This window comes from Strix aluco, chromosome 16 (assembly GCF_031877795.1).
Source record: "Strix aluco isolate bStrAlu1 chromosome 16, bStrAlu1.hap1, whole genome shotgun sequence".
Classification (NCBI taxonomy): domain Eukaryota; kingdom Metazoa; phylum Chordata; class Aves; order Strigiformes; family Strigidae; genus Strix; species Strix aluco.
In genome coordinates this window covers 10,863,555-10,890,419 of record NC_133946.1, presented here as the reverse complement: position 1 = coordinate 10,890,419, position 26,865 = coordinate 10,863,555, and the positions used below count along the sequence as shown (strand labels likewise).

At 62.4% G+C, this 26,865-nt stretch overlaps 5 protein-coding genes across 10 annotated transcripts in view; 2 read left to right on the top strand and 3 right to left on the bottom strand.

Annotated features, from left to right (window-relative positions):
• SYT7 (synaptotagmin 7) overlaps positions 1-5,255 on the top strand; it is a 34,049-nt gene extending 28,794 nt beyond the window's left edge. For all 4 annotated transcript variants that reach the window (XM_074842129.1, XM_074842128.1, XM_074842127.1 and 1 more), the window contains 3 exons: positions 231-345; positions 427-626; positions 2,194-5,255. In XM_074842129.1, the coding sequence (XP_074698230.1) occupies positions 231-345; positions 427-626; positions 2,194-2,298 (420 nt within the window). In that variant the 3' untranslated portion in view covers positions 2,299-5,255. The remainder of the gene's footprint in view (positions 1-230; positions 346-426; positions 627-2,193) is intronic.
• A 2,743-nt stretch (positions 5,256-7,998) lies between these two features.
• Positions 7,999-9,644, bottom strand: LRRC10B (leucine rich repeat containing 10B). The gene has a single exon (XM_074842168.1). The coding sequence runs from the start codon at positions 9,642-9,644 to the stop codon at positions 8,793-8,795; it is 852 nt and encodes a 283-aa protein (XP_074698269.1). The 3' UTR covers positions 7,999-8,792.
• A 731-nt stretch (positions 9,645-10,375) lies between these two features.
• Positions 10,376-12,647, bottom strand: SAXO4 (stabilizer of axonemal microtubules 4). Its single transcript, XM_074842625.1, is given in 10 exon segments — positions 10,376-10,608; positions 10,702-10,774; positions 10,843-10,947; positions 11,018-11,095; positions 11,201-11,251; positions 11,338-11,481; positions 11,484-11,949; positions 12,029-12,161; positions 12,224-12,388; positions 12,470-12,647. Coding segments are annotated over 10 exon segments (1,521 nt in total). The 3' UTR covers positions 10,376-10,480.
• A 97-nt stretch (positions 12,648-12,744) lies between these two features.
• On the bottom strand, positions 12,745-15,807 carry SDHAF2 (succinate dehydrogenase complex assembly factor 2). Its single transcript, XM_074842199.1, has 4 exons — positions 15,699-15,807; positions 14,998-15,221; positions 14,075-14,184; positions 12,745-13,039 (listed from the first exon to the last, which is right to left on the bottom strand). Exons 1-4 carry the CDS (start codon positions 15,711-15,713, stop codon positions 12,909-12,911), a joined length of 480 nt encoding a protein of 159 aa, XP_074698300.1. The 5' UTR covers positions 15,714-15,807; the 3' UTR covers positions 12,745-12,908.
• Positions 15,808-15,809: 2 nt separating this feature from the next.
• CPSF7 (cleavage and polyadenylation specific factor 7) lies at positions 15,810-26,763 on the top strand. Of its 3 annotated transcripts, none has more exons than XM_074842143.1 (10): positions 15,810-15,875; positions 16,601-16,719; positions 21,213-21,431; positions 21,993-22,096; positions 22,402-22,547; positions 24,024-24,432; positions 24,539-24,657; positions 24,755-24,923; positions 25,053-25,226; positions 25,341-26,763. In XM_074842143.1, exons 2-9 carry the CDS (start codon positions 16,666-16,668, stop codon positions 25,219-25,221), a joined length of 1,389 nt encoding a protein of 462 aa, XP_074698244.1. In that variant the 5' UTR covers positions 15,810-15,875; positions 16,601-16,665; the 3' UTR covers positions 25,222-25,226; positions 25,341-26,763. The 3 variants fall into 3 exon arrangements, with proteins under 3 accessions (XP_074698244.1, XP_074698242.1, XP_074698245.1); XM_074842141.1 differs by having other exon boundaries at positions 15,832-15,914; XM_074842144.1 differs by lacking the exons at positions 15,810-15,875; positions 16,601-16,719 and adding an exon at positions 18,181-18,293.
• The last annotated feature ends 102 nt before the right edge of the window (positions 26,764-26,865 follow it).

Genomic DNA, 26,865 nt, shown 5'->3' with positions numbered 1-26,865 from the left:
ACCAGAAAACAGCCCCCTGGGGATGGCCCCGGTTCCCTCTGCTCTGATTTTCTGTGCGGCCCCAAAGTCCACCCTTGGGACAGCTCTTGGGGGGGTGTCCCAGCCCAGCACCCCGCTCCCACAGTGGGACACGGGTGCTTTGGGTGTCCTGTCAGTGCTTGGGCTGGGTGCCGCGGTGAGGAGTGGGTGTTTTTGGGGTGCCCACCTAACATCCCCCGTGGATCCCACAGGGAAGCCGTGGGGAGCTGCTCCTGTCACTGTGCTACAACCCCTCCGCCAACTCCATTGTGGTGAACATCATCAAAGCGCGTAACCTCAAAGCCATGGACATCGGGGGCACGTCAGGTACGAGCTCCGGCTCCCGCCACGCCGGGCATCGCTGCCCGACGTCCAACCGGGGCTGAGCGCAGCTCCTCTCCCCTCCAGACCCCTACGTGAAGGTGTGGCTGATGTACAAGGACAAGCGGGTGGAGAAGAAGAAGACGGTGGTCATGAAGCGGTGCCTGAACCCCGTCTTCAATGAGTCCTTCGCCTTCGACATCCCCACGGAGCGGCTGCGCGAGACCACCATCGTCATCACCGTCATGGACAAGGACAGGCTGAGCCGCAACGATGTCATTGGCAAGGTGGGTCCTGCAGCATTGGTGCGGGGTGGAGGGGGACCTTAGCGATGTTGGGGGACAGCCAGGTCCTGGGCTGATGTGGGAGGAAGCTGAGAAGGAAGGTGGAGCGTGGAGGGGACCCCTCGTGCCATCTCCAGCCCCAGCCGTGGTGTGCGGTGGCAAGGACTCACCCGGCACAAGCCGAGGGATGATGTGGTGGCCCCCACCCAGCGTGGTGATGCCCCACACCTGCCACCATGCCGTGCTGCAGCACAGCCCGTGCCAGGGTGAGCTTCAACCTGTCCGAAGTCTATTTATAGTGAGGCAAAAATTGAGCCAGAGCTCCCCCCCCACCGACATCGTCACCGTCCCCAGTTGCGGGAGAGCAGGGATGAGGCGCAGGGCTCAGCCAGGTGTCCCCAGGGTCTGCGTCTGCCATGTCCCCATGCCGGGACTACCCACTGCCTCCCAATGCCAGGAATGGAGGAGTTCATCCCCCCTCAGTTTGATTTACGTTAAATCCATCAAACTCTCCGCTCGTTAGGGTAATGATGACAAATGAGCTCAGTAATCTCCATTATTACTGCTCACCGCAGAGCGTCAGTGACCCCCACACGCAGCCCTGTAATTGAACAAACATGTAGGTTGGGATAAACCTGGGAGGGGGTGGCCGCAGCGGCTCGGCACCGCGGGCTGCTGGAGAGGGACAGAGGTGCCAGCGTCACCGGTGTGGGGACATCGCCGGTGATATGGGCACGGCTGCGCCCAGAGCCCAGTGCCAGCCAGCAGGTGGGATGGATGGACAGACAGATGGTGCCTGTGATGTCTCCACTTTGTGTTAAAGCTGCCGGGAGCATTGCGGTGCGAGAGGGGAGACCTCATGGCCCTCTACAACTCCCTGAAAGGAGGGTGCAGAGAGGGGGGATGAGTCTCCTGAACCAAGGAACAAGTGACAGGACAAGAGGGAATGGCCTCAAGCTGCGCCAGGGCAGGGTCAGACTGGCTCTTAGGAAGTATTTCTTTGCAGAAGGGGTTGTTGGGCGTTGGAATGGGCTGCCCAGGGCAGGGGGGGAGTCCCCATCCCTGGAGGGGTTGAAGAGTGGGGTTGACCCAGCGCTGAGGGATCTGGTGGAGTTGAGAACGGTCAGGGTGAGGTTCATGGTTGGACTGGATGATCTTCAAGGGCTTTTCCAACCCAGATGATTCTGGGACTTTGGTGCTGCTGGCGGTGGAGCCAGAGGAGGGGAGCGTGGCCTTCACACCCTGGCCACCCCGCCGTGGCCAGCAGCCTGCTAATCACTTTTAATTGTGTAATTAGCAGCGAGCCCCACTCCGATATGACGAAGCGGGTCGGCAGCATGAGCTCCCCAAGCTGTCAGCTGCAGGGAGGGCTGGCACGCGCTGTTTTCCATGTCGCCGTAGGGAAAATCAATGGATAAAATTAACCTGGCCCTGCGTGGAGCTGGGAGCACGGGCTGGGGGAGCGGGGAGGGAGGAGATGGGAGGCGAAAGCGGCAGCGCTGGGGAGCGGGATGGGGCTGGAGGAGCTGGGATGCGGGGCTGTGGGTTCAAGGGCTGCCTGTCCCCGCAGATCTACCTGTCCTGGAAGAGCGGCCCTGGGGAGGTGAAGCACTGGAAGGACATGATCGCCCGTCCCCGGCAGGCAGTGGCACAGTGGCACCAGCTGAAAGCCTGAGTGCCCCAGAACTCCTGGGCCGGGGGGTCACCCCCTTCCCAGCCCCCCGTCACCCCTCCATGGGGATCCCAGCGAGGAGCCCAGGGACCGGCGGAACAGCGGCCCGGACTCGTGGGGACCCTGCGGTAGGAGGGGGGACGGAGCCCCCCAGCCCCTCGCTTTTGCCTCTCCCTGGTACTGGGGTGTGGGAGGGCATGCAGCCGCCCAGCACCCCCGGCCGAGAAGGGTGCCAGAAGCAATGACCTCCCCCCCCCCTCCATCCCCATCCCACCACCGGGCAGGACTTCTACCAGTGCTTCCAGCCCCGGTCCTTGGGACCCCTCTGCCCCTCCCCAGCCTCACCCCCCCACCATTTCAGGGGGCCAGGCTGCCAGTGCGAGAGGGACCCCCCACCTCCCCTCCCCTTTCAGCTCAATAAAACCTCTCCGAGCCGTCAGCGTCGCCCGAGCGGGGCTGTGGAGCCCCCCCATGCCCTGCCACGTCCCTGCCACCCTCCCCAAGACCCCTGGCCCACGCTGGGCTGGGGGGACACCCTGGGGGGGGGAGGGCAGCCCCCCTTTTCCCGGGCCAGGCGCGGGCTCCTGGGATCGGAAGCCATGACACAGTTCGTTAGCCAAAGCGGGCTCGTTTGCGCACTGCCTTCAGCCGGGTTTAATGCTTTACCTCCGTCTTGGGGCTCGGTAGGAGCGGGAGGTCGATAACCCCATTCTGGGGCTCACCCCCCCCAGCCCCGCATCGGGACCCCTCATCCTGTCCCCACCTCAGTTCTTCCCCCCGTTACTGGGCACGTCCCCGCTGGGCTGGGCAAGGGCCTGGCCTCAAGCCAGGCAGTGCCCCCCTCTCCTTGGGGGGATGCCGAGCCCCAGAACATCCCTTTCCAGCCAGGCTGACCCAGGCACCGGGGCTGGTCCAGGACCCCCGTGAGCCCTGTGGCCAGCACTGGGGTCCCTGGGGACTAAGGGATGGAGCAAGTGCCATTGTCCCAGTCCTGGGTGGGTGGCATTCCCCGGGCCAGCCAGCCTGGCAGGGGCAATGCCAGCAGCGTCCCCACGGTGCCAACATCCCCCCGGGGTGCACATGCCAGACCCCTGCCTGCTCCCCAAGTCCTAGGGGCTCCCCAAAGTGGGGACAGACCCACCCGGGAGCCCCATGGGGTGCAGGGTCTCGGGGCAGCTCCTGGGGGGGGCGAGGCAGGGGTGACAGATGGGCGGTCACCCAGAGGGGTCATGCCCTGAGGGTCCTCCCCACCGACCGGCGCTGGCTCACGGCAGTGGATGTGGCTCGTGGGGTGTGATGTGACACGTCCCTGCCTGTCCCCGTGGGCAGAGTGTGTGTGTGTGTGTGTGTGTCCTCGGGGAGGGGTCTCGGGGTGCCCCCAGCCGGGTCAGCAGAGCCCCTCCAGGCACCATCAGCCCCCCTGTCCCCCTCTGAACGGAGACACATCGGCCGAGTCCTCCCAGAGCAGGGGAGAGGTGGGTGCTGCCACCTCTGCAGCCATCTCAGGTAGGGCACGGCCACCCATGGGTGCGGAGGCACCCAGAGCGAGCCCAGAGGCAGCCGGATGCCTACCAGCACCGAGCCACCCCGCCTTGGCTGGGGGTCCCCCATCCTCAGTCTTCCTGCTCCCCCGTGGCACCACCCACCCTTCACTCCTCCTGCACCCACGGGGATGACACCGACTCCCCCCCCACAGGGTGTCACCAAGCCAACCCCCCCCCCCCCACCCCACGCCGAGGCCACAGGTTGTCCCCTGGGGTGCTGTGTACAGCTGAGAGCCCGGTTTTAGGGAGGGAGAGTGTTTCACCCCCTTGTCATCGTCCCTGTGCCAGGGCAGGGATGTCTCCCTGAGTGTTAATGCCACCCCACAGGCTGCAGGGGGGACACAGGGTGCTGGCAAAGGGGGACCCGCTGAGCCACCGAGGTGCTCCGTGGGGTTTCTCTCTTGCATGGGGCGGGGGGCAGGGGGAGAACCTGCACCAGAATGGCCCCCAAAACGTCCCCAGGGTGCCCAGCTGCTTGTCCCTTCTCCTGCTGAGGGGGGACATCCCTGCCACCCTGGGGACAAGCCACCTTGGGGACACGGTGGCAGCGGGACCATCCCGTGGCTGCAGCCAGGAAGGGTTCAGCAGCCCCCACAGTCCCTCTTTAGACGATTTTGGACAATCTGGAGAGAAGTCATAATACTGCTACTACAGTAATAATAATGCTTTTAGGGACATTTGTATTTTTATCATATTCTCTCTTTTTTTAACATAAAAGAAGAGATTTACATGCCTGGGGAAGGGGCCAGAGCTGAGGGGCAGCAAGGCCACACACCCCAAGGCCAGGCACCACGGTGGGCTGTGCCAGGACCCCCCCAAACCCCAGGGGCTCCCTGTGGGCGGGCGTGGCCCAGGTGCCTGCAGGGACTGTGCCAGGCTGGGTGCCCACCCATCGCCCCTTGGGCACCCCGCTCCTCCAGGAAGGATTTCTTGTCTGCGGTCGGCTCCCCAGGGCTTGTGTGTTCATTTTTAACTCTAGAGCTCTTAGCCGTTATCTTGTTCAGGTATCTCTCTTCTTCATGTGACGGTAACATCCAACTGGTGTGTAAAATACAGAAAAACAGGAAAAAAAAAAAAAAAGACCAAAAAAAGACAAAAAAAAAGACACAAAAAGAAAAAAAAAAAGACAAAAGCCCAGACCACCTGATGAGCGGCTGGATCAAGGGGATGCCCAGCTGGCGATGTCACCCCGCTGCCGGTGGCTTTGCTGCGTGGGGGTGGCCGTGGCCAGCTGCCCCCTTTTCTAATAACAGCAGCAGAGGCTGGGGCTGGCACCGCGGGGAGGCTGGGGGGCGAGGGCCGGGGCGTGCAGGTCCGGGCGCCCTCTTTGCAGAATCCTATTTTTGGGGAGCGGGGCCCCTCGTTTTCTGGAGGCAGCCCCTGTTCTCAGTAATAAAGGACAGTCAGTAACTGCCAGTGTGCCTCGTCTCTGGGCTGGGGCGGGGACTTGGGGGATGGCTCCTGCGGTCCCCCGGCAGCTGTGCCCACAGCGGGCGCTTGTCAGAGTAGGGATGGGGGGGTCACAGTGTCACCTGCACCTGGCTGGGAATCCCCCAGCACTGGGTGTCACCCCCAGCACTGAGCATCTCCCAGTATTGAGCACCCCCCCAGCATTGAGAACCATCCCCAGCACTGAACATCCCCTCAAGCACTGAGCATCTCCCAGTATTGAGCACCCCCCCTGCACCAAGCATCCCCCCTCAAGCACCGAGCACCCCCCCAGCACTGAGCATCCCCCCAAGCACTGATCCCCCCCCTCCGCTGCACCCACAAGGAGGGGGAAAGATGGGGCAGGCTCGAGGACCCCTGGTGAAGGGGGCACGGGGGGGGGGTGTGTGCAGAACTATCTGAAGAGTCCCTGCAAAGGGAGGGGACAGGGAAAGCCACCTGCAAGGGCTGCAGGGTTGGGCCTGCTAATGAGGGCAGTTAATGAGGGCAATTAGTGAGGGTTCATTAAGAGCAGCCCAAGCAAGCTCTTTCTTGTGGTGGCTGCAAGAAGTGGTTGTGCTGTGTGGCAGCTCCTGGGGGGTAGTGCAAGGGCTTGGGGTCCTGATGGGGGTTTTGGGCTTCCCCCAGCCCTGGGGGCCGATCCTGACAGCCCCAGCCTGTGCTGAGCCAGGTGACACAGCCAGCGGGTCCCCACAGGCAGCAACGGGGCCAGAAAGGTGAGTGCCCATCCCAGCTGGGGGGGGTGGGATGAGGTGCCAGGCAGGGACTGGGTGGGGGGAGCCACATCCTGGGCAGCTGCCTGTGGCAAAACAGGGGGCACGTGGCTGCCTGGGGTGCTGGCTGCACTGCAAAGGCTCGAGTGGCTGTGTTAAATAATTCACTGAACACTGGTCTTGAATAAATAAAAGAAACTCCAAACGCAGGGATGGCAGGAGAGCCGCGTGCTCCATGCCCAGGGTACCATCCCTCCGGATCAGCTTTTCAGGCGCTGGGATGAGGTGACTGGTGGCAGCAGGGGACAAGGCTGTCCCCTGGCCAGCTCCTGTGTCCCAGTGGAGGGTAGGACGCTGCTGCTTGCACCCGTTCTGGCTCTACTTTATGTCCAGCTGAGCCAAACCTGGAGATTTTGGCAGCAACAAGCTACCGACGGCCACGGTGCCACTGAGCCTGGCTGCTGTCTGGGCTGTGTTACGCCAGAGCCGCGTTTCTTTTATCCCGCTACATCTTTGAATGCAGCAAAAAAAGAAAATATGCCTGGCCTCATGCTGCCATCCCGGTGCTCCTGTTGCGCGGAGCCGGCCCAAGCCACAGCGATCCCCAAGCCCCATCCTTTGTGCTCGGAGCCAGCGGGAGCAGATGGAAATAGCAGCGTGATCCCAGCTGCAGCGAGGCCACAAACCGTTGTACGCGGGGCCGGGCGAGTAGGCAGGGATATATATAGAGACAGACGTATGGATGATGCACTGCGCGCACGCCTCGCCGGGTGCTGGGGCTCGACGATGCCAGCGTCCCCGAAATACTTGTGCGTAGCAGAAACATGTGAGGTTTCCGCTGACTGCGGCAGCTTCTGGCCCTCGTGTCGCCGCGCCGATTGGTGCTGTGCCAGCGCGGTGCCTGGACCCCCACCCAGCTCCTTCCCCAGCCAGAATGTGAAACTCCAGGGCTGTGAAAGGCTGAGGTGGTGGGAAAAGGGTGTGGGGAGGAAGGGACCCCCCCCCCTCCCCATGTGTCAGAGCTTCTGGGCCCAGCCACTGATGTGGGGACAGGCTGGTGGCACCCAGGACCACCTGCACCCCTCACCCTGCTGAGAGCAGACATGGAGCTGGTGGCAGCAGATGGGTTGTGCCAGGCAGAAATTCACTTAGATCTGGGGCTCGGAGTTCTGCGTCGCTCTGCTAGGGCCAGTACCCTGTGGGGTGATGGATAATTAGCGGCTAATTAGAAGCACTGTCTCCCCAGGCAAAGCAGCAGCACCCCAGATCGATGGCATGACCCCCAGGGTGCCATGTGTGGGGCTGGGTGGCCTGTGCCAGGATGGCTACAAGCCACGTGGGTGGCAAGAGGGACTGACGGACCACAACCCGAGGGGGAAGAGTGAGCTGAGCTCCTGCCGAACCCCAAATCCACCGTCCACAAGCGGGAGTGGAAATGGGGCCTCGTTACCACTGGAAAGGCTTCGTCAGCCTCTGCTGCCGGAGGGCCCAGCGCTGACAGACCCTGTGCATCCCCCAGCCGAGGCTGTTCCACCGCATCTAAAATAGCCGCGGTTCCTGCTGCAGAGCAAGGAGGAGGAGGAGGAGGGGGGGAAACCCGGCAGCATCCGCCCCGTGAGCGCGGGTGAGGATGTGGCAGGAGCGCTGGCTGCCTCCCAGCCACCAACCCCAAACCCCTCGCAATGAAAAAGCGGATGCGTGGTCTGAAACCTCCAGCGAGCCCCAGCCCTCGGGGGGGAGCGTTCCGTGCCCGCACGGCCGAGCTCGCCTGCCACACGGGGGTTGGCTCAGTGGAGAGGGGGAGAGCGGTTTGGAGACGGGCCGGAGCGGGAAAACGGGACCCCCTCAAATCTCAAAAAATCAGAGGAGCTGGTAGTCTCGCACCAGGATGTGTCGCCGCATTTTGAGCGGCTACTAGACAGGCCCTTCCCCTCCGGAGACAGACCCCATCACGTTTCTCTCACACCAGTTTTTCTTGGGTTTGTGCTTTTTATTGCTTGAGTTTGGTACAAAGGGCACTCAGGGAGGGGAAGAGGATGGACAAGGTGGCAGCCCGGGCTGTGGTGCCCGTTTTGGGGGACACAGAGCTGGAGCTGGGGCTCCTCTTCCCATACAGAGGCAAAACCCTTTCCAGGCTTGAGACAGGCAGTTTCCATCTGCTCCTTCCCAAACCTGATGGCCAGGAGGAGCCCGGCGGAGACCTCTCCCTCCCCCAGCCCAATTCCAGCAGCAGAACGGGGGTCTTGGGGGCGAGAAGGGCTCTGGGCATTTGCTCCCAAACCTCGCTGTTCTTCAGGGCAACGGGGCCCATGTGGATGCAAACAGCATTGCTTTTTCCCCGTCCTGCCCCACACAAACAGGAGCAAAGGAGGTGCATGGCGGGTGGTAGGAAGGTCCCCGTGCTCGCCTGGCTCGCAGCAGCACTGTGCTGCCTGCCAGGGCCTGCCCAGCAGGCAAGTGGGGTCTGGGGCGTGGGGGAGGGGTGTCACCCATCATGGCAGAGGGCTGTTGTCCCCACCCAAGGCACCCTGCGGTTACATGGGATGCTCTGAGGTGGGCTCATGGATCCTGATCGTGATCCACAAGCCCTGCAGATCCAGGAGGCAGCTCGTGGCTGTCCTGACTGGGAGATGCTGGTCCTCGGACCATCTGTTTTCCTTCGCAGGGAGGTTCTGAGCTTCCATCTTCCCCAGCAGCGCTAGCTGGGAGATGGTGGGCTCTGGGAGCCCGGGGAAGGCTCCCCACCCCGCTGTAGTGTATCCCTGGGGGTGTCCAGCTGCAGTGTGGCGGCTCATGTTTCCTCCGTGGAGCCCGGCAAGGCTGCAAAGCTGCTCTCCCCGTCCTCCAGCAGCGGTGAGCCGTCCCCAGGGGCTGCCGGTGGGGCCTCAGTGCCTTCCTCCTCCTCCTCCTCCTGCTGCTGGAGGCTCTGCAGGCGCTCCTGCCGTGCCTCCATGAACTCCTGCGCCCCGTTACCCACCAGCTGAACGGTATCCCCGACGGGGGGCGGCTGCTGGATGGGGTTGTGGTCATAGGAGAGGAGCTGCAGGGCAGAGAGGCAAGTGAGGTCGGGAAAGCGAGCGATGCGGTTGCGATCCAGATCGAGGACGTGGATGTGAACCATCCGCAGCAGGACCGGGGGAAACTCCTCGAAGCGATTCCCGTAGAGCCAGAGCCCTCGCAGGGCGGCCATGCGGGGCAGCCCGGCGGGCAGGCGGGCCAGGCGGTTGTCACCCAGCTGGAGGCTGCGGAGGTCGGGCAGGCGCAGGAGGGCGCGGGGGAAGCGGGCGAGGAAGTTTCCCTCCAGCCAGAGGCAGCGCAGGCTCTGCAGGTGGGCGAAGGCGGGCGGCAGCTCCTGCAGCCCGTTGCGGCCCAGGTAGAGGTAGGCCAGGCGGGGCAGGTGGCACAAGGCCTCGGGCACCTCCATCAGCTCGTTGCCATCCAGGGCCAGCGTGCGGAGGTGCCTCAACTCCCCCAGCTCAGCCGGCAGCTCCCGCAGCCCCGCACCGCTCAGGTAAAGCTTTCGCAGTCCCCGCTGAGCCCACAGGGCCGCCGGGACCCGCCCTCCCCGCACCTCCAGCCGCTGTTCGTCCCCGTCCGGCCCCTCGGCCGAGGCCCAGCGTCCCGCCGACCCGCCGCTCCCCATCCCCGCCGCGGGGCCCGCGCCGCCGTCGCTAAGGCAACCGGCTGCAGCCAATGGGAGCGCGGGAGGGGCGGGGCCTGAGGGGAGAGACACGCCCCCGGGGTACCTGGCCGGTGGGAATACCACGCCCCATCTGGCCCCGCCCCATGTTTCCCAGACCACGCCCCCTTCCCTGCCAGGCCACGCCCCCTACCGGCAGCCGGGGCTCGGCATCTCCCTGGGCGCTGCGCTGGGGGGGGGCGCGTGGGGGTGTCCCCCTCTGCCATCGCCCGCGTCCCTTGGGAACCCCAGGGAGGTGCTGCAGGCCCCCCCCCCCGGCACAGCCACCCCTCCCCGCTGCCCTTTCCCGCCTCGCCTCCCCGGAGCCCGGTTGCACTCCCCACGGCCAGGGAGGGGATGGATGAAGACAGCCCCCCACCCCCCTGCAATGCCATGGCTGCCCACCCTGCAGGACAAGTTGGGGCTCTTCCTCCTCCTCCTCCCGCTGCCCACCCCAACCAGCCCTGCCTGCCGCAAATCAGCTGTGTCATCCCAAAGCCGGCGCAGAAAACCGGGCTCGTACAGCCCTCCAGCGGCTGCTGGCCAGGTGGCACCCCCCAACACACCACCCCCCCCACAATCCTCCTGTCAGCCTTTGGGGTGCAGGCAGCCCTCAAAATGAGGGCTGGGGGCAGCCGCAGCCTCACCACGGGGTCTCGGAGGGCCAGAGGTGACAATGACACTGTGCCCAGGAAGACTGTTTTGGGGTTTTATTTCTCCATGTGCTCTCAGGGATTGGGTGGTGTCCCCAAAGAAGGTGAGGCTGGGACCCCTGGGGTGCAGGGGAGGGGAGGGGGAGGCTACACCGGGCAGTGGCCAACGATGTCCCCCAGCCCCGTGGGGCAGTTGTTGGTGCTGAAGCTGCTGGGGCGCTGGGGCTGGATACCCCCATTTTTTGCCATCCAGGTTGGATCCCGCCAACACCGGGCTGGAAAATCCAGGAGAGATGGGATGGTGAGGCTGGAGTCCCCCTGGGGTAAGGAGCCCCCCTCCCCAACTCCCAGAGTCACCCCAAACTCACCTGGTGCTGCGCGGGACAGGGTTGGGCGGGGGGTCACGTACTGGCCGTGGTTTTTGGTGAACCCCGACAGCTCCTGGGGGATAGAGAGGGGTTGGGTGCGTGGTCCTGCAGGGCCGGAGCCAGGGCCATGGCTGCACCCACCTTCCTGCCAGCAACCTGTTGTCCCAGCAGGCCAGCCTGGGTCACTCGGGGTGCCTGCAGTCCTCGGGAGACGACTACAACGGGGTGGCCCACGGCAGGCAAGGTCTGCGTGGGGACAACGGGTGAGGCCGGGGAGGGTGCATGGAGATGGGCAGCGGGGTGGGATCATGCTCACCGCCGTGCCCAGGCACCTCCGCGCCTCCCGGCTGAACCCGCTGCCTCTCTCGGAGCCCGCCGGCAGCGGCTCACTGCCCTGATAGAGGATGGAGATGGGGTGGCTGGGACACGCGTGTCCCCTGCCTGCACCCCCAGCCCTGCCTGCTGGGGGCTTGCCGCCCCCTCCCCTCGCCCTGCTTACGTGGCTGCACGCAGAGGGCAGGAAATCTGTCATGGTGATGCTAAAGCCGAGCTGCGGGAGAGAAAAAGCATCCCTTGGGGTGCAGGAGGGGCAGGGGGCTGGTGGGGGACAGGGGACATGGTGGGGAGGGGGCTCACGGGCTGGGCTGGCAGGGCTGGCAGGACATGGTCGCTCCTTGGGGTGGCTCTGGTGAAACCTGACTGCTCCTTGGTACCGATGGTCGTCTTCTGCAGGACATCTGTGGGGAGCTGGCAGGGCAGGGGGGAGCCCCCCTTTTCCCAGCCCCACAGCCAGCCATGGCATTAGTGGCTGGACACAGCCTGGGGGCCCTGCCTGACCCCTGTGTTTGGGGGTCGGCAGGGAGGGGTGATGCAGGGCAGGGGGCCTCCAACACCCCCAAAACCTCCTGGGCTTGGAGCTGGCCCTGGAACCACCGACATCCCAAAACCTCCTGGGGATGGAGCTGGCCCCAGGACCACCACCACCACACCCCCAAAACCATACGTGGCTGGGCAGGACCAGTGCAGCAGCTCCGTGTGCTGTGCTTCCTGGATGCTTTGGGGGAGCCCTGGGGGAGCCGCGTGTGCCGGGGACTCACCGCCCCGATGCAGAGGAAGGGAAGGGAGGACCCGTGGGGGTACCCACTCCCCGACTGCTGGATGTGCTGGGGCAGGAGGCTCCGGCCATCAGGGAGCCAGAAGGGCTTGAAGTGGTCAGCGGTGGTGGAGGTGGCCGTGTCCTGGCAGTGGCTGCGGCAGGAGGCCAGCAGGGCTGTGACAGTAACACCAAAACTTGCCCCTGTGTCCCCCCCAGAGCAGGGGTACCTACCCCTGGGCTGCACTACGTGGGCAGAGCAGGCAGGAGATGGTCGGGTGGTTGTTGGACACGTAGCCGCTCTCGGTGCGGTGGCCAAAGTGGGGACGGAAACGCAGCTGGCCTGGGTGACAGCCAGGAGAAGAGGCTCAGCCCTGGGGAATAAAGCCCCCCCCCCAAATTTTCAGGGAGGCCTTCGGGACTCCCTACCATGTGCCACCGCGTAGGTCATGGCGTAAAAGTTCATGAGGTCGGCGCGTGCCTTCACCGAGGGGGAGACGGCGCCCAGCCCCGCGGCAGGTGAGTCCTGCGCCAAGGCCCGCGGCTCGGCACGGGGACAGACAAACGGACGGGCGGATGCCATGGAGGAGGGGGCTGTGGAATGTCCCCGCGGAAGTTGGGACGTTGGGATGGTGACTCCGTCTCCCGGTCACCGGCATGGTGACACGTGGGGACCTTGGAGACGGTCACCGCTGCTCGGGGAGCGCTGGGACACCCCACAGAGGGTATAGTGGAGCAGGATACCCCACTCCAACCTCCTGCGCCCTCCGGGTGTGGGGTCACCTCCCCTGGGTCCCCTGAAAAAGGGTTTCAAAGGGACAGGTAGGAGCTGGAGACAGCAGTGAGCTGGCATGTCCCCGAGCAAGCTCGGATTGTCGCTGCCACCCCCGCCCCAAGCAGAGCCCTGCTCCCACAGCGCAGCAGGAGGGAGGCAGCAGGAGCAGCAGGGCTAGCAGCCACAGCTTTATTTAGCGTGCCCTGAGTCGGAGGGAGCTGCTGCCAGAGGAGGAGGAGAGCCGCGAGGAAGGCAGCAGCATCAGTGTTTCCACAGGGCCCAGCGCCCCTCCTCTGCTCCAGGGGGTGGGGATGGAGAAGGCAGCCCCCCCCCAACCTGTCAGTGGGGTGGCTCAAAGAGATACTCCAGGTCTGGCTGCCGCAGCCGCTGCTCCCTCTTCTTGTTCTTGGCAAACTCCCTCAGCATGGCCATCACGTCGTTCTCAAACTCAGCTGGTGTGGGCTTCGCTTCTGTGGGAAAACCAGGAAAGAGCAGCAAGAGTCACAGAATCATCTGGGTTGGGAAAGACCTTGAAGATTATCCAGTCCAACCATGAACCTCACCCTGACCGTTCTCAACTCCACCAGATCCCTCAGCGCTGGGTCAACCCCACTCTTCAACCCCTCCAGGGATGGGGACTCCACCCCTGCCCTGGGCAGCCCATTCCAACGCCCAACAACCCCTTCTGCAAAGAAATACTTCCTAAGAGCCAGTCTGACCCTGCCCTGGCGCAGCTTGAGGCCATTCCCTCTTGTCCTGTCGCTTGTTCCTTGGTTCAGGAGACTCATCCCCCCTCTCTGCACCCTCCTTTCAGGGAGTTGTAGAGGGCCATGAGGTCTCCCCTCAGCCTCCTCTTCTCCAGACTAAACCCCCCCAGTTCCCTCAGCCGCTCCCCATCAGACCTGTGCTCCAGACCCTGCACCAGCTCCGTTGCCCTTCTCTGGACACGCTCGAGTCATTCCATGGCCTTTTTGGAGTGAGGGGCCCAAAACTGAACCCAGTCATCGAGGGGCGGCCTCACCAGTGCTGAGTACAGGGGAAAGATCCCTTCCCTGTCCCTGCTGGCCACGCTATTGCTGATACAAGCCAGGATACCAGTGGCCTTCTTGGCCACCTGGGCACACTGCTGGCTCCTGTTCAGCCGGCTGGCAATCAACCCCCCCAGGTCCCTCTCTGACTGGCAGCTCTCCAGCCACTCCTCCCCAGGCCTGTAGCGCTGCTGGGGGTTGTTGTGGCCCAAGGGCAGAACCCGGCATTTGGCCTTAGTGAAACTCCCCCAGTTGCCCTCAGCCCATCGCTCCAGCCTGTCCAGGTCTCTCTGCAGAGCCTCCCTGCCCTCGAGCAGATCAACACTCCCACCCAACTGGGTGTCTTCTGCAAGAGAATGGCTCCGGCCTGTCCCAAAGTACCTCCCACCCCTCCCACCCCACCCAAACCCAGCGCCCACAGCTCCAAGTGACAGCGCTGCCTGGGAGCGGGCAGGGCAACGGGCAGCCGCGCCGTACCTGTGGCCCAGTAATAAATGTCCCAGTCGTTGCTGGGCTCATTGATGAGCCGGTCGTAGAGGTTCAGCTGCTGCTCGCTCATGCGGTTCAGGTTCTCCTTCGCGAAGAGGCTGCAGAGAGGATGAGGGAACTGGGGAGGTTTAGTCTGGAGAAGAGGAGGCTGAGGGGAGACCTCATCGCCCTCTACAGCTCCCTGAAAGGAGGGTGCAGAGAGGGGGGATGAGTCTCTTGAACCAAGGAACAAGCGACAGGACAAGAGGGAATGGCCTCAAGCTGTGCCCGGGCAGGGTCAGACTGGCTCTTAGGAAGTATTTCTTTGCAGAAGGGGTTGTTGGGCGTTGGAATGGGCTGCCCAGGGCAGGGGTGGAGTCCCCATCCCTGGAGGGGTTGAAGAGTGGGGTTGACCCAGCGCTGAGGGATCTGGTGGAGTTGAGAACGGTCAGGGTGAGGTTCATGGTTGGACTGGATGATCTTCAAGGGCTTTGCCAACCCAGATGATTCTGTGATGTGTGAGGGTGAGTGCAGGGGACTGGAGGAAGAGCCTGGCTGGCACCCAGCTCGCTCCACGACGCCACAAGTCACGGAGGAGCTGGGTCCAAAGCGACCTGCCTCAAACCCCAGCCTGCTCTCCCTTGACCCCTGCTTTAGTCCCAAACCCCCCCTGCTTGGGGATCTTCCTTGTTAATTAAAAACCTGTGACATCTTTAGGGAGCTGAACTACACAGCAGCTACACTCAACTCGACTGGTCTTTCTCCCTTAGCTCGCCAGGGCTGATGTTATCTATCCTGTAAAGTACTCACCACCCCCTTACCCCGTGTGCCCCTGGGACAAATTGTCAGGGTGCTGGGGGGAAGGACAGACAGACAAGCGCTGGAGGGTGGCTGTGAAGCCAGGAGGGAGGACGGGGCACTCCGCACCTCACCTGAGCAGGATGCAGTTCTCCAGCATCCCCCTTTTGCGGCTCTCGTACAGCAGCCGGGCTCTCTTCGTCTCCAGTGGCTCGTCGGGACGCTCCTGCCAGGGGGGCAAGGGGATCTCCAGCACGTCCTTCCCCGAGTCCCTCGGTGAGTCCCCGCGGTAGCCACGCTGCAGGCACACTGGCCACACAACGTGCCGGCACAGAGCCCGCCCAGGCAGGGAGCAGAGCTGGGAAAGGGACACGGACAGCGTCAGGCCTGGCTGCTCCTGCACAGCAGAGGATCCCCAGCACACGTGCACACCCCCCCCCCCCCCCCCAAAATCCACGGTCCCCCATCCCACATCATCCCCAGACTCTGCTGCCCCCCCATCCTATAACTCCCTGCCGATGCTGCCCCCACCCTGTAACCCCCCAGACCCTTCTGCCCCTAAACCTCCATAATCTCCCCAGACCCCGCTGCCCCCGATCCCATAGCCCCCTCACTCCGGGCCCTGCTGCCTACAACGCCCCCAGATGCTGCTGCCCCCCGATTCCCTATCTATAACCACCCAGACCCCGCTGCCCCCGATCCCCCATCCCACACACTGACCCCCCCAGACCCCCCACCTCTCCCCGGCTCCTCCCCACCGCCTGCCCTTGCCCCGGGACCCACCGCCCCCCAGCAACACCCCTTCACCCCCAGTAAACCTCCCTCGCGGCCTCACCCTGGCCGCCGCCATAGCCCCGCGGGGCCGCTCTAGCCTCCGTCCGGGCCGCTCTGTGACAGCGGGCGGCCCGACTCTATGGGTAGGCTGGAGGGGGGGGCAGAGCGGGGCGGGCCGGAAGGGGCGGGCCTTGAACCGGAGGGGGCGTGGCGTGGCGCGGCGGCGCTGGCGGTGGCGGTGAGCGCGGTTGGCGCGCGCGCTCGGGGCCTGTTGGCGGTAACGGGCGGGGCCGCGGGGAGACCGGGCCGGGGGGAGCCACGACCCTTCGCCCCCACCCCTTGGTCCCCGTCCCCCCTCCCCCGGGTCCCGCCGCTCGGCGGGGACGGGCCGCGCCGGGCCGATATGGCGGTCTCGGCCCCGGTGGGGGGGGGGGGTGTCTGGGCCGGGGGGTGGCGGCGGCGACGCTGCCCCGGGGCGGGGACCCAGCTCGGGTGTGGGCGGGGGGCGGGGGGAGTGGCCGGGTCCCCCCCGGGGATCTCGCTGCTGGGGAGGGGCTGCCTGGGGTGGGGGGGGGGTTCACCGGGAAAGAGTCGCGGTGGGAGGGGGGGTCAGTGCCCCGCGTTTGCGTTAAGGAGCGTCCGGGGGCGCGGGGGGTTGACTGAGGGTCCTGGGGGGGTGGGTGTTGCCCCCTGAGGGGGGGGGTTGTTGCCCCCAGGGATCTGTCAGGTTTGTGGGAAACGGGGCCACGTTGCCGCCTCCCCTCCCCCCGGGGGTGGCCCTCAGCGAGGGGTCGAGGTGGGATTGCCCCAGCCAGAGGGTGAGGGGCTGCTGCGGCCCCCGGGTGGGTCTGGGCTGAGGCTGTGGGCCCCTCTGAGGGGGTGGCTGGTGCCTGCAGGGAAGCGGGGGGCAGAGGGGTCCCCAGTGCCTTGCTGACCCTGTCCCCCCTCCTCACCCCGCTCCAGGTCACCTTTGATCTTCCTGCTTCGCCCCGGTCCCAGCCCGGGCTCCTGCTCCCGTCTCTGGAAATATGTCCGAGGGGGTGGATCTGATTGATATCTACGCCGACGAGGAGTTCAACCAGGTGAGTGACACGTCCGGCTGCGGGGCTGCGGCTGCACATCCTCCTTTTTTGGGGGAGAGCATCATAACTGGTGTCAGCCAGCTGGTTAGCGAGGCGCTGGAGCGATTAGGGTGGATGTACCCACCAGCTGGTGCGTACGCACAGAACGGAGGCAGAAAATGTGACTGCTGTGCCCGGGGAAGGGTGGCACAACGCTGGAGAGTCGCTCTGGGGAACCGAGGGCTGGGACCATTCCTGAATCCTAAATTCTGTCAACTCGAGCTGGGAATAAAGAGTCTTTCTGCAGGTTTCCACAGAGGTTCAACATGTGGCTGGTCACAAAACGGTTGGGACGGGGAGGCAGGGTTTGGACCAGGATGTTTGCCAGGGCAGTGATGAGCGGAGATTGAAGGGGATAGTTGCAGCGTGGTTGGAGAAATGAGAAATCTAAACTGGAAGAGGCCCTGCCAGGGAACTGCACGGTGAGGGGACCCGGAGCACCGCACCCATGGGACCACAGAGGCTGGGAAGCTGTGGCAGGGACTGGCTGCGGTCGGAGAGGTGCCCGTGTGCCACCTCTCCCACCCTGAGGCTGTCTGGGACCCGTGGGAAGAAATGACAGAGAAGTGGGGGGGGGGGTGTAGCTGTTAAAAAAGCAGATTTTAGAGAGTTTGGGGATCCGGGAGAGCGGGTGTGAACGCAGATGTTTGAAGATTAAAAATGGCCATGGAAAGCCCGCAGAGGGAAGTTGGTCTGCACTAGAGGGCAAGCTGCGTGAACTGGAAACAAAACACGTGGAGGAGGGAATGGCCGTGAGCTCCCAGAGGGCTGAAGAGGGGCTGAGGGTGATAAACCCTTTGTTCTGAGGAGGCGGGAGGTTATCGGGTGAGGATACGCCGTGAGTAAACGTTTCGGGGGAAAAGCGAAATGGTGGAAACTCTGTTAACTGCCTCTGAGCCAAGGGGACTGCAAGGTGCTTTCCAGCTGCCTGGGAAGAAGCAGGAGTTCTCTGCTGAGAGCAATTTCCTTGGGAGAAGGGCAGGGTCCAAGCTGGCTGTAATGTTGCCAAAATAATGGGAACCTCACTAGAAAAGTGAGGTGCAAAGCAAATGTCCGTGCTGCTTGTAGCAGCCGGGCAGCCCTGCCCAGACACCCTCTGACTCTGAAATACCACTTCCTGCATCCATCCCGAAAAACTCCCGGAATAAACCCGATTCCCTGTGTATTCAACTATCTAGTACCGTGCTGGGACCAAACGGAACTGCTCTGGCTTAGGAACTGCCTCAATTTGTATGTTTTCATGCAATTTGCTTTTAGCAGAATGGGGAAATAGGTGTATCTGGAGTTGGGAGCGGAAGGGAGAGCTGGGGGAATAAAGTGCAGATTAAGAAAATGTGTGGAGGTGGCTGGGCTGGAGTTTGGAAGTGCACAGAATAACCAAGAAACGTCATTTATGGCAATTATTCTGAACGCCAAAGGGAAGCAGTGAAAGTGGACGTGGTACCTTCCGTCTGGAGAAGGAGAGCTGTGACGTTGGTGGGTGTGAGTTGGAAAGTCTGTAACGTCTCGGAGGACGACTGATAAACAACAAACAGGTGGGAGGAATTCACAGGAGAACTCTGGTGTCGCTTCCCCGGGTGCTCTGCGGAGACGACACAGTGTTGCCTGGCCTGCCTGTGCCTGCAGACAGGCATTCCTACGAAGGCTTGGCCCCCGGCAGGCCTGGAGCAGGAAACGTGACAAAAGCAGTGGCTTGAGTGGACGTGGGAATGTCTGCTGGGGAGCTGAGAGGGTCCCTGATGGGTCAGGTTTGTTCTCAATCAAGTCTTGGGGGTCTTCAGGAGTAAGAAAAGTTAACCAGCGTTGAGAGGAGGATGGAGTGAGCCTGGCTGCGCACCGGGAAACGGCGTGGAAAGATTGAACTGGAGGGTTTAGGGGACAGTACACAAAAGATCTTTGACATGGCCAAGTAGACAGAAGCTTCTTAAAGCTGGAAGTGATTATCAGGGCCGCGGAGCGTGGTGTTTCGCTCACTTCGGGCTGTGCGGCGGCAGGAAGAAACCCAGAGTTAATCTGTGCGTGATGCCGTGTGGAGGGGGAGGGGGGGGAAGGTGCCCTGGCTGCCCCGTGGTCTCTGTGGGCCACCGACGTGGTTCCAAATCCCCCAGCGCACGCTGAGCTGCGTCCCAGAGCACCCTCAGAAGGTGTCACGCGTGGGTTCGGGACGCGTTTGCCACAGAGGGGTTGGCTGGCGGGTGATGCGAGAAGCCTCTCGGTACCATGCGTTTCGAGCGAGGATCTGCAAATTTCACGGTGGCAGTGAGGGGCAGAGACCAGCAGAGTGGTCTGGGAGCGCTTGGACTGTGAGTACTTCTACACCATCTTCCCATCAGGCTGTTAGTTTTCAAAAAAAAGGTTTTTTAGAGATCCCAGAGGGTCTCTAAAAACTCCCAAGCTGAAGTATCCCGGCTTCTGAGCGATTTCTCCTCTAGCCCCCCACTCCCCACTATTTTTGTTCTCGACTTTCTGAAACTTCCAGGCAGAAATCTTCCAGCCTTGGGCCGTGTCCAAAGGCACTTAGTGGAGGTAGGAGTGTGGGAGGCGGATTAAACAAACACACTCAGAAAACGAGTACAAAAATACTGCGCCCTGTTGAAATTCTTGTAACCTTTTTATCAGCTCTGCAGCTGAAATAGCCGGATGCAAAAGTTACAACTTGCCTTAGAAATGGACACTTTGCTGTCAAGAAGAGTGTCTGGGGGGGAAAAGGGTTTGATTTTTAGATTTCCATGACCCTTTGAAAGCTGTGTGTTGAGCACCCTTCGCCGTCTCTCCCCTGAGCTCACAAAGGGCCGTGTTTTATGTGTGCAGTTCCCTGACCGTCGCAGCGTAGGGGATTTAACCATCTCTAGCAGAAAATGTTGTCTGAACTGCCTTTGAAGTCCTGGAACTAAAAATTTGGGAGCAGAGCTTCTGGTTTTTGTGCTGCACAAGACCTGTGCATTGCTCCCGTGGGATAGATATGAACGTAGTAATTTGTACCATGCAATGATGCTCAGCGCACGCTGAATCCGGGTGAGCAATTAGTCTGAAGATCCATAGTAAACACAGCACTCGCTGTACACTCCAAATTAAATATAGCCCGGAACAGAGTGGGAATTGGAAGGCAGATCTAGGACACTTGAGTTCACAGCTCAGGAGCTTCCTTGGCGGCTGGTTCACGCCGTGAAAGGCTGCGCCGCCGAGGGGAGGGGAGACACGTGCATCTGTGTGTGCAGACAGCATGGAGCTCCTACCCTGAGGAGGGCTCCGCTGGCCCAAAAAGGAGCGAACTCGCGTTGCGGTGGCGTATCCGAGGCGAGCAGGGTTTGAGGGTGGGTGTGTGCAACCCTCAGGCTGGGTTTGTTGTGAAGCGCGTGCCTGCCGAGAGGCTCGTCCATCGAGGGCGTTTGGTTTTCCACCGCTGAACTTTTGCCCTCGCACGCTTCAAAAAAAAGGTGAGCTGCTTCCTGGTAGCCTCCCAGAGCAGCAGGTTGGGTCTTGCCTCATTGCTGAGGGCAGCTGATATCCTAGTGAGCCTCCTCCGCTCGCACGAGGCGAGGGCTGGAGCAAAAAAGCAAAAGGCTTGAAGTTGAGGGGAGGAAAATCAAGCCAGCGCGGGTCACCGGTGGGGTAACCCCGCACAGTTCTGCTTCCTGGAGCGTTTTTCTCCGCCTCTTTATGTGTAAAAACTGCTCCAGGGTTATGTCAAGCATCGCAAAGCAGAGCCTAAAGCCCCGTCTTCGGAGTGCTGATAATCCCCATTGCTGGGGAAGGGAGATGTTGATCCCGTTGCTGCAGGGGTTTGTGTTAATGCTGGGCCGGTTGGAGAGCTGAGCAGCTGGACTGGAGCCATGCGAGAGAGATTTCCACATTGCCCAGGAGGAATAATGGATGCCGTGGTGGCTTGCAGAAGCCTAGGGCATGGCGTGGTTTGGGTGGTCGGTGCTGAGAGGGGGCTGCTGGGCCAGGGAGGGGAAGCACGGGGGCAGTTGTTGCGAAAATGAAATGCTGAAAGAGGGGAGAGGAGCTGCCTCGTGAGCGATCACAGCCACCAGCTCTGTTTGCTGTGGCTTCGTTCACGGCAGTGATTCACCACCTCCTAACTGCGAGCAGACCCCAGACGAGCGGTTTGGGTGCTAAACCTTTGGAATCGGCTCATGCTGCCTCAAAAGAGATCGTTCGCTCGGTGAATTGGGACAACTGGTTTGCCAACGGCCAAGGAGGCTTCCTCACCTCCAGCTGTTCATCCACAGCCCCCAGGGCACCTGCGGCACAGCGGCGAGAGGACTTTTAAACATTTCCTGGGGTGGTTTGTTTCTGCTGGGGGGGTGTTGGGAGGACTCCAGCAGAACGGGGCAGTCCTCCAGAGCCCCGTTCAGGCTCTTAACAGCCCCCAGGTCCCTTTCCAAGCTGCGGTTTCACCCCTGGGGGTCTCCCCTCTGCGAAGGTGCTCACAGTGTCTCCCCTCGCAGGACTCTGAGTTCAGTAATGCTGATCAGATGGACCTGTACGACGACGTGCTAGCAGCCAGCTCGCAGCCCCCCGAAAGCCGCACCAGCAGCTCGGAGGCACCGCCGGAGATCCGTCAGGAGCCGTCCCCCAAGCCCAACAGCAAATCTCCCGCCATCCTGTACACGTACAGTGGGCTGCGCAACAAGAGAGCTGCCGTCTACGTGGGCAGCTTCTCCTGGGTGAGTGGGATGGCTGCCTGGCTGGGCTTGGTGTGGAGGGGGGTCTCCTAGCATGCGTGGGTAGTTTGGGGTCTCCTGTGGTATGTACGCAGATGAGGGTCCTCCAGAGAAACCCCTGAGGGGCTGCAGGGCTCTTTTCGGGGGCTGAAGGGCTCTCTGGGGGGGCTGTTCCTCCTCAATCCATGCTGACCCAGTGTCCCAAGCTGGGTCATGAGCTGGCCTTGATATTGTGATCCTCAGGGGCCCCTTGAGGGGCTTTGGGTCTGGTCTGGGGTGGGTGACCAGCGGCTGTAGCGTCTCACTTGCTGCCTGGCTGTCTTGGGGGCTGCGTGGGTAAGTCTGGATACAGGGACAGTTCTGTCTTGTCCAGAGAGCAGAGAGATCTCTCATAGCCATGCCCAGGGCCTGTTTCAGCCTCGAGGTTGATTTTAAACTCCCCGTAGGGGCTCTAAGGGGGTGTCTGTACTCCAAGTGCCCTGCCCCAGCCTGCTGGGTGAGCTGGGGGCACCGGGGTCCTGCGAAGGGCTGTGGGAGCTGACACCAGCCTCTCCCCCCTCTCAGTGGACGACTGACCAGCAGCTGATCCAAACCATCCGCTCAGTTGGTGTCTATGATGTAGTGGAGCTGAAATTCGCAGAGAACCGAGCCAATGGCCAGTCAAAAGGGTGAGAGCTGAGGCAGGGATGTGGGGGAATGGGGGAACCTCGAGGCCACATCCTCCGTGTTGGGGGGCAGCTGGTCGTTTTCCCTGGGTGATGCCCAGTCTGCCTGGAGCTGGGATGGTAAAGCAGAGACTCCCAACCAGTATGGGAAAGGGAGGAGGGGACATGGAACACCAGGCTGGGTTCAGTGGGGTGTGATGGGGCTGCCAGCAAGCACGGAGCCCGGGGCGGGGTTTGTGGTGGGGGTCCCTACCCCCCTATCAGGGGGTGAACCACTCTTGCTGGCTGACCGCCGGTCTTTCCCGCAGGTACGCAGAGGTGGTGGTCGCCTCTGAGAATTCGGTCCACAAACTCTTGGAGCTTCTGCCCGGTAAAATCCTCAATGGGGATAAGGTGGAGGTGAGGCTGGCAACGCGACAGAACCTGTCCCAGTTCGAGGCGCAGGCTCGCAAACGTGAGTGAGGCGAAAGCACGCTGTGGGTGGGGGGACCTCCGTGCTCCCGCGGGCCCCGCAGATCCCCAGCAGAGCTGTCAGGCCGAAGCCACCGAGAGCCTCGGGGTTGGGAGGGACACTGCCAGGAGTCTCTGGGGGTTGTTTCCTGTGCCTGCTGAGTCTGATTAGATCCTGACCCGAGTCTTTATGATCCCCTTTTAGGTGCTCACACACTGCGAAGATCCCTCGTAGCCTCCTCCTCCTCCTCTCCAAACTGAATGGGCTTAAGCTCTTCAGCCTATCAACATAGCTAAGACCCTCCATATCTATTAGTAGCTCTTCTCTGGATCTCCTCCAGAATTTGTCCATCCCTGCGGAGGTAAGGTGCCCAACACTGGACGCAGTATTCCAGCTGGGGCCTGGCCGTGGGCTTTCTACAATGGCAATAGGTGGTCCTCGCCTCACTCCGCAGCGATGTGACGCCCCAGCCCCGCGCCGGGGGGCTCCGCGGAGCCGCAGGGACCGTTTTTGACAGGCGCGTTGATGAGGAGGTCTTGACCAGCTGTGGTCATTGTAGATCCCCCGTGGCCCGTTTCACGCAAGGAAAGCCCTTCTTTCTAAGCCGAGTTGCAGCGGGGTAGCCGTGACCTTCTGCACCCTCCCTTCAGCTCCAGCGCCCGCGGTGATCCGCTGCTTGGCAGCGCCGGGCGCTGTTACACCACATCCCGACCTGCCCTCGCGTTTCGGTGGAGCAGGGCGTGTTCCTTTCTCTCACCCCTCGCCTCGCCGGGCACGGGGAGGCTGAATTTCAGGGCCTTGCCGGCGGCGTGGGGCCTCGTTCGGGCTCCGCTTGACGGCTGTCAGAGTGGCAAGGCCCGGGCAGAGGCAGCGTTCGCCGTCGTACCACTCCAGTCTCATCCTCGAGGCCTCTTTGGATGCAGCAAGGCTTCCTGTCCCTCTCTTTGAGGGCAAACGGGCGCCGAGTTTTCCTTCCTCCAGCAGCTCTGTTGCTGTCGGCACTTGGGTGCTGTCCTCCATGCTCAGGCCTTTCCCAACCCGTGTGCGGATCGCAGGCTCTCTGGGTCGTTTAATAATCTTCAGGGACTCGGGGACCCGGCGACTTTTCTGCTGGGGATCTCTCGCCATTTCTTGTGGCTTTTCCCTTTCGTCCCTGTGACCCCGCTTTGCTCAGTGGCTTCCGCAAAGCCCCCGCTGTCCCAGAACGAGCGTCCCTGGGGCGCTGTGCGGGCAAGCCGGGGTCTTGCCAGAGAGCTGCTACCCTCCTGGAGGCACGTGGATGCAGAGGCTACATTTGGCTAGCTGGCTCTTTCTCTGGGCAACTTGAGCTCTCCCGAGGCCGCCCTTTTCTGGGGCTGCGGGAGAGGACAGTCCTTGCGCCGGTTGCTGCGGGTGGGGAGGAAGAGGAGGAGGAGGAGGTCTCCAAGACTTGCAAGCCCTCCAGCCACGACTCATGGCTCTTTCCTGTGCCGTTTGCAGGTGTGCCGCCGCGGGCCCACTCCCGAGACTCCGTGGACTCGGTGGATGGCCGTGCCACGCCGACGGAAAACGCCTTGCCACCCGCCCGCGTGGAGAAACCCCCCTCTGTCCTGCCTTTTTTCAACCGCCCCCCCGCCGCCCTGCCCCTCATGGGGTTACCCCCGCCGCCAATGCCACCCCCGCCACCCCTTTCCTCCGGTTTTGGTGTCCCCCCGCCTCCGCCCGGCATCCACTACCAGCATCTCATGCCCCCACCGCCCCGACTGCCCCCCCATTTGGCTGTGCCACCCCCGGGGGCTGTTCCCCCTGCCCTACACCTCAATCCTGCCTTCTTCCCCCCACCCAACGCAGCCCTGGGGCCTCCACCGGACACCTACGGCAAGGCCATGGCCCCCTACAACCACAGCAGGTGAGACGGGGCGAGGCGGAGTGAGGGTGAGGGTACCAAATTGAGGAGGGGAGGTGGGGGGTAGCTACACTGACCCCCCACACACACCTCTGTGCCTCCTGCACAGCCGGGAGCTCGGCCCGCCACCCCCCCCTGTGAGCGAAGGGGAGTTTGAGGAGATCATGAACAGGAACCGGGCGATCTCCAGCAGCGCCATTTCCAAGGCAGTGTCCGGTGCCAGCGCAGGTAACGGCGACCGTGTGCGTGTGCGAGTGTCCCCCCAACTCCATGTCCCCCCAAAGCTCCACCCCGCAGCGAATCTACATCCCTCCGCTCCCCGCAGGCGATTACAGCGACGCCATCGAGACCCTCCTCACGGCCATCGCCGTCATCAAGCAGTCCCGCGTCGCTAACGACGAGCGGTGCCGCGTCCTCCTCTCCTCCCTCAAAGACTGTCTGCACGGCATCGAAGCCAAGTCCTACAGCACGGGTGCCAGCAGCAGCTCCTCCAGGTACCCCTCCGGGCCTCGCAGTGCCCCAAAGGCACTTCATCTTAAGGCTTTGCTCGTTATTTTTGTCCCCACCCCAGCGAGATCCTCCTCAGAGGTGACCAAAAGCTTTTTCTTTTCCTTCTGTCTAAGGAAAAGACACCGATCTCGGGAGCGTTCTCCCAGCCGGTCCCGTGAAAGCAGCCGGCGACACCGGGACCTGCTCCACAGCGAGGATCGACACGAGGACTATTTCCAGGAGCGGAACCGGGAGCACGAGCGACATCGGGACAGGGACAGAGAGAGGGACCGGCACCACTGAGACAGGTGAGTTGGTACCGCAGGGGTTTTGGGGTTCCCCCCTGTCGAGGAACGAGGGCTGAGGCGGTGCTGAGCGTGGCTCTCGCCACTCCCCTCCTCTCTCTTTCTCTCTCCCCGCAGGAGTTTGGCAGTAAGTGGTTTTTAATGGACTCGTATCTCCTCACCTCGACCAGGACTACGTGACCGAGGCCGCTCCTCCACCCCCCTCCTACCCTTTCCCCGCCACCTCCAGCTCTCTCCGGGCGCCCCAGGAAAGCCGCGCCGCTTCCCGCCGGGACTCCCACCGACACCTCGTGGCCTTTGGGGCCTGAGCCCTTTGCCCGCACTCACTGCTACCGCCGCTTCCCAGGGAGCCACGGGGAGTCCCAGCGCCCAGGCCACCCTGCTCCGCTCCACGGACACTCGGACCCAAAGAGAAATGGTGCTTCTTTGGTTTGGTTTTTTTTTTTTTGGCCACGGAGGGAGGTTTGTGAGCCCTTTCCTTGCCAAAAGGGATGGACCCCTCCTCACGTGGGGGGTTTTGGAGGTGCACGGCTCCCCACCCCGTGCCTGGAGTCACTGGAAACGGGGTCATTACCACGTACCATCCTCCCAGCCTTGTTTGGGGACACTCCTGTCCCCACTGTGGGCCCCCCTGTCCCACAGGATGCTGCCACGCTCCTCCTTTCCCCCCCCCCCCCATACTGGGAAACTGCTCTCCCTCCTCACCCTCCCTGGGAGCAGCGTGCTGGGGAAGAAAGGGGGGACCTGGAGCTGGGCTGGGGGTCACCCCCTCCCTCTGCCCCCCCATTCCGCAGCGGCATTGTCACCCCAACCAGCAGCACCGGCAGGGTCCTGCGCGGAGCCAGCCTCTCCTGCAGTGCCTTCCTTGTTTTAGAGGAAGCGGAGGAGGCAGGGCAGGCTGTGACACCCTCCCCCAGCCCCGTCCTGCTGCCCTCGGGGACCCCCTGTCCCCCACGGGTGCTCCCCCTTTTCCAGCTGTGTCCCCTCACTCGCCCTTTCCAAACAGGCTAGGGGGTGGTGGGGTCATGGCAGGGGGTGGCTGTCTGTGCTCAAGGGGTCCCTCCAGCAGGAGAGGGAGAGCCCGGGGGGGTCGGGTCAAGCTGAGGGGACACAAGGTGACTTTCAGGGTGGGTGACAGTCCCTAGGGCTGCTGGATGGGCGGCATTACCCTCCCAACTGTTGCTGGGCAGGAGCAACCTGGCTCCAGAAGTCTTTTTAGGTTGAAATGACACACACACACACAAAAAAAACCCCAAAAAACCCCCATCTTTTAAAGTATCATGAGGTGCCGGCTTAGCGGGTGAGTGCTGGGAGGGAGGGGGGAGCGCTTGGTGGGAGAGTTCTGTTTTTTTACTTAACGACACAAAAAAAAAATTTTTAGTTTCTTTCCAAATAGTGGGGAAAAGTGCAGAGCAAACCCCTATTAACCACCCAGCGAGGCGCTGCCCCTCCTGCTCGCAGTGACTAGATTTGTTTGTCTTTCTGATAGGTTGGAAATTGTGTAATAAACTTGATGACGTTGTCAGTCTTTTATATGGCACTGTAGGGCTCTTCTGTCACGTTTTCTCCCTGCGATGGTTTTTTTTAGGTACTGAGCGGGGTGAGAGTTTTAGGGCCACTGTGGGAGGGAAGAGCAGCGCTT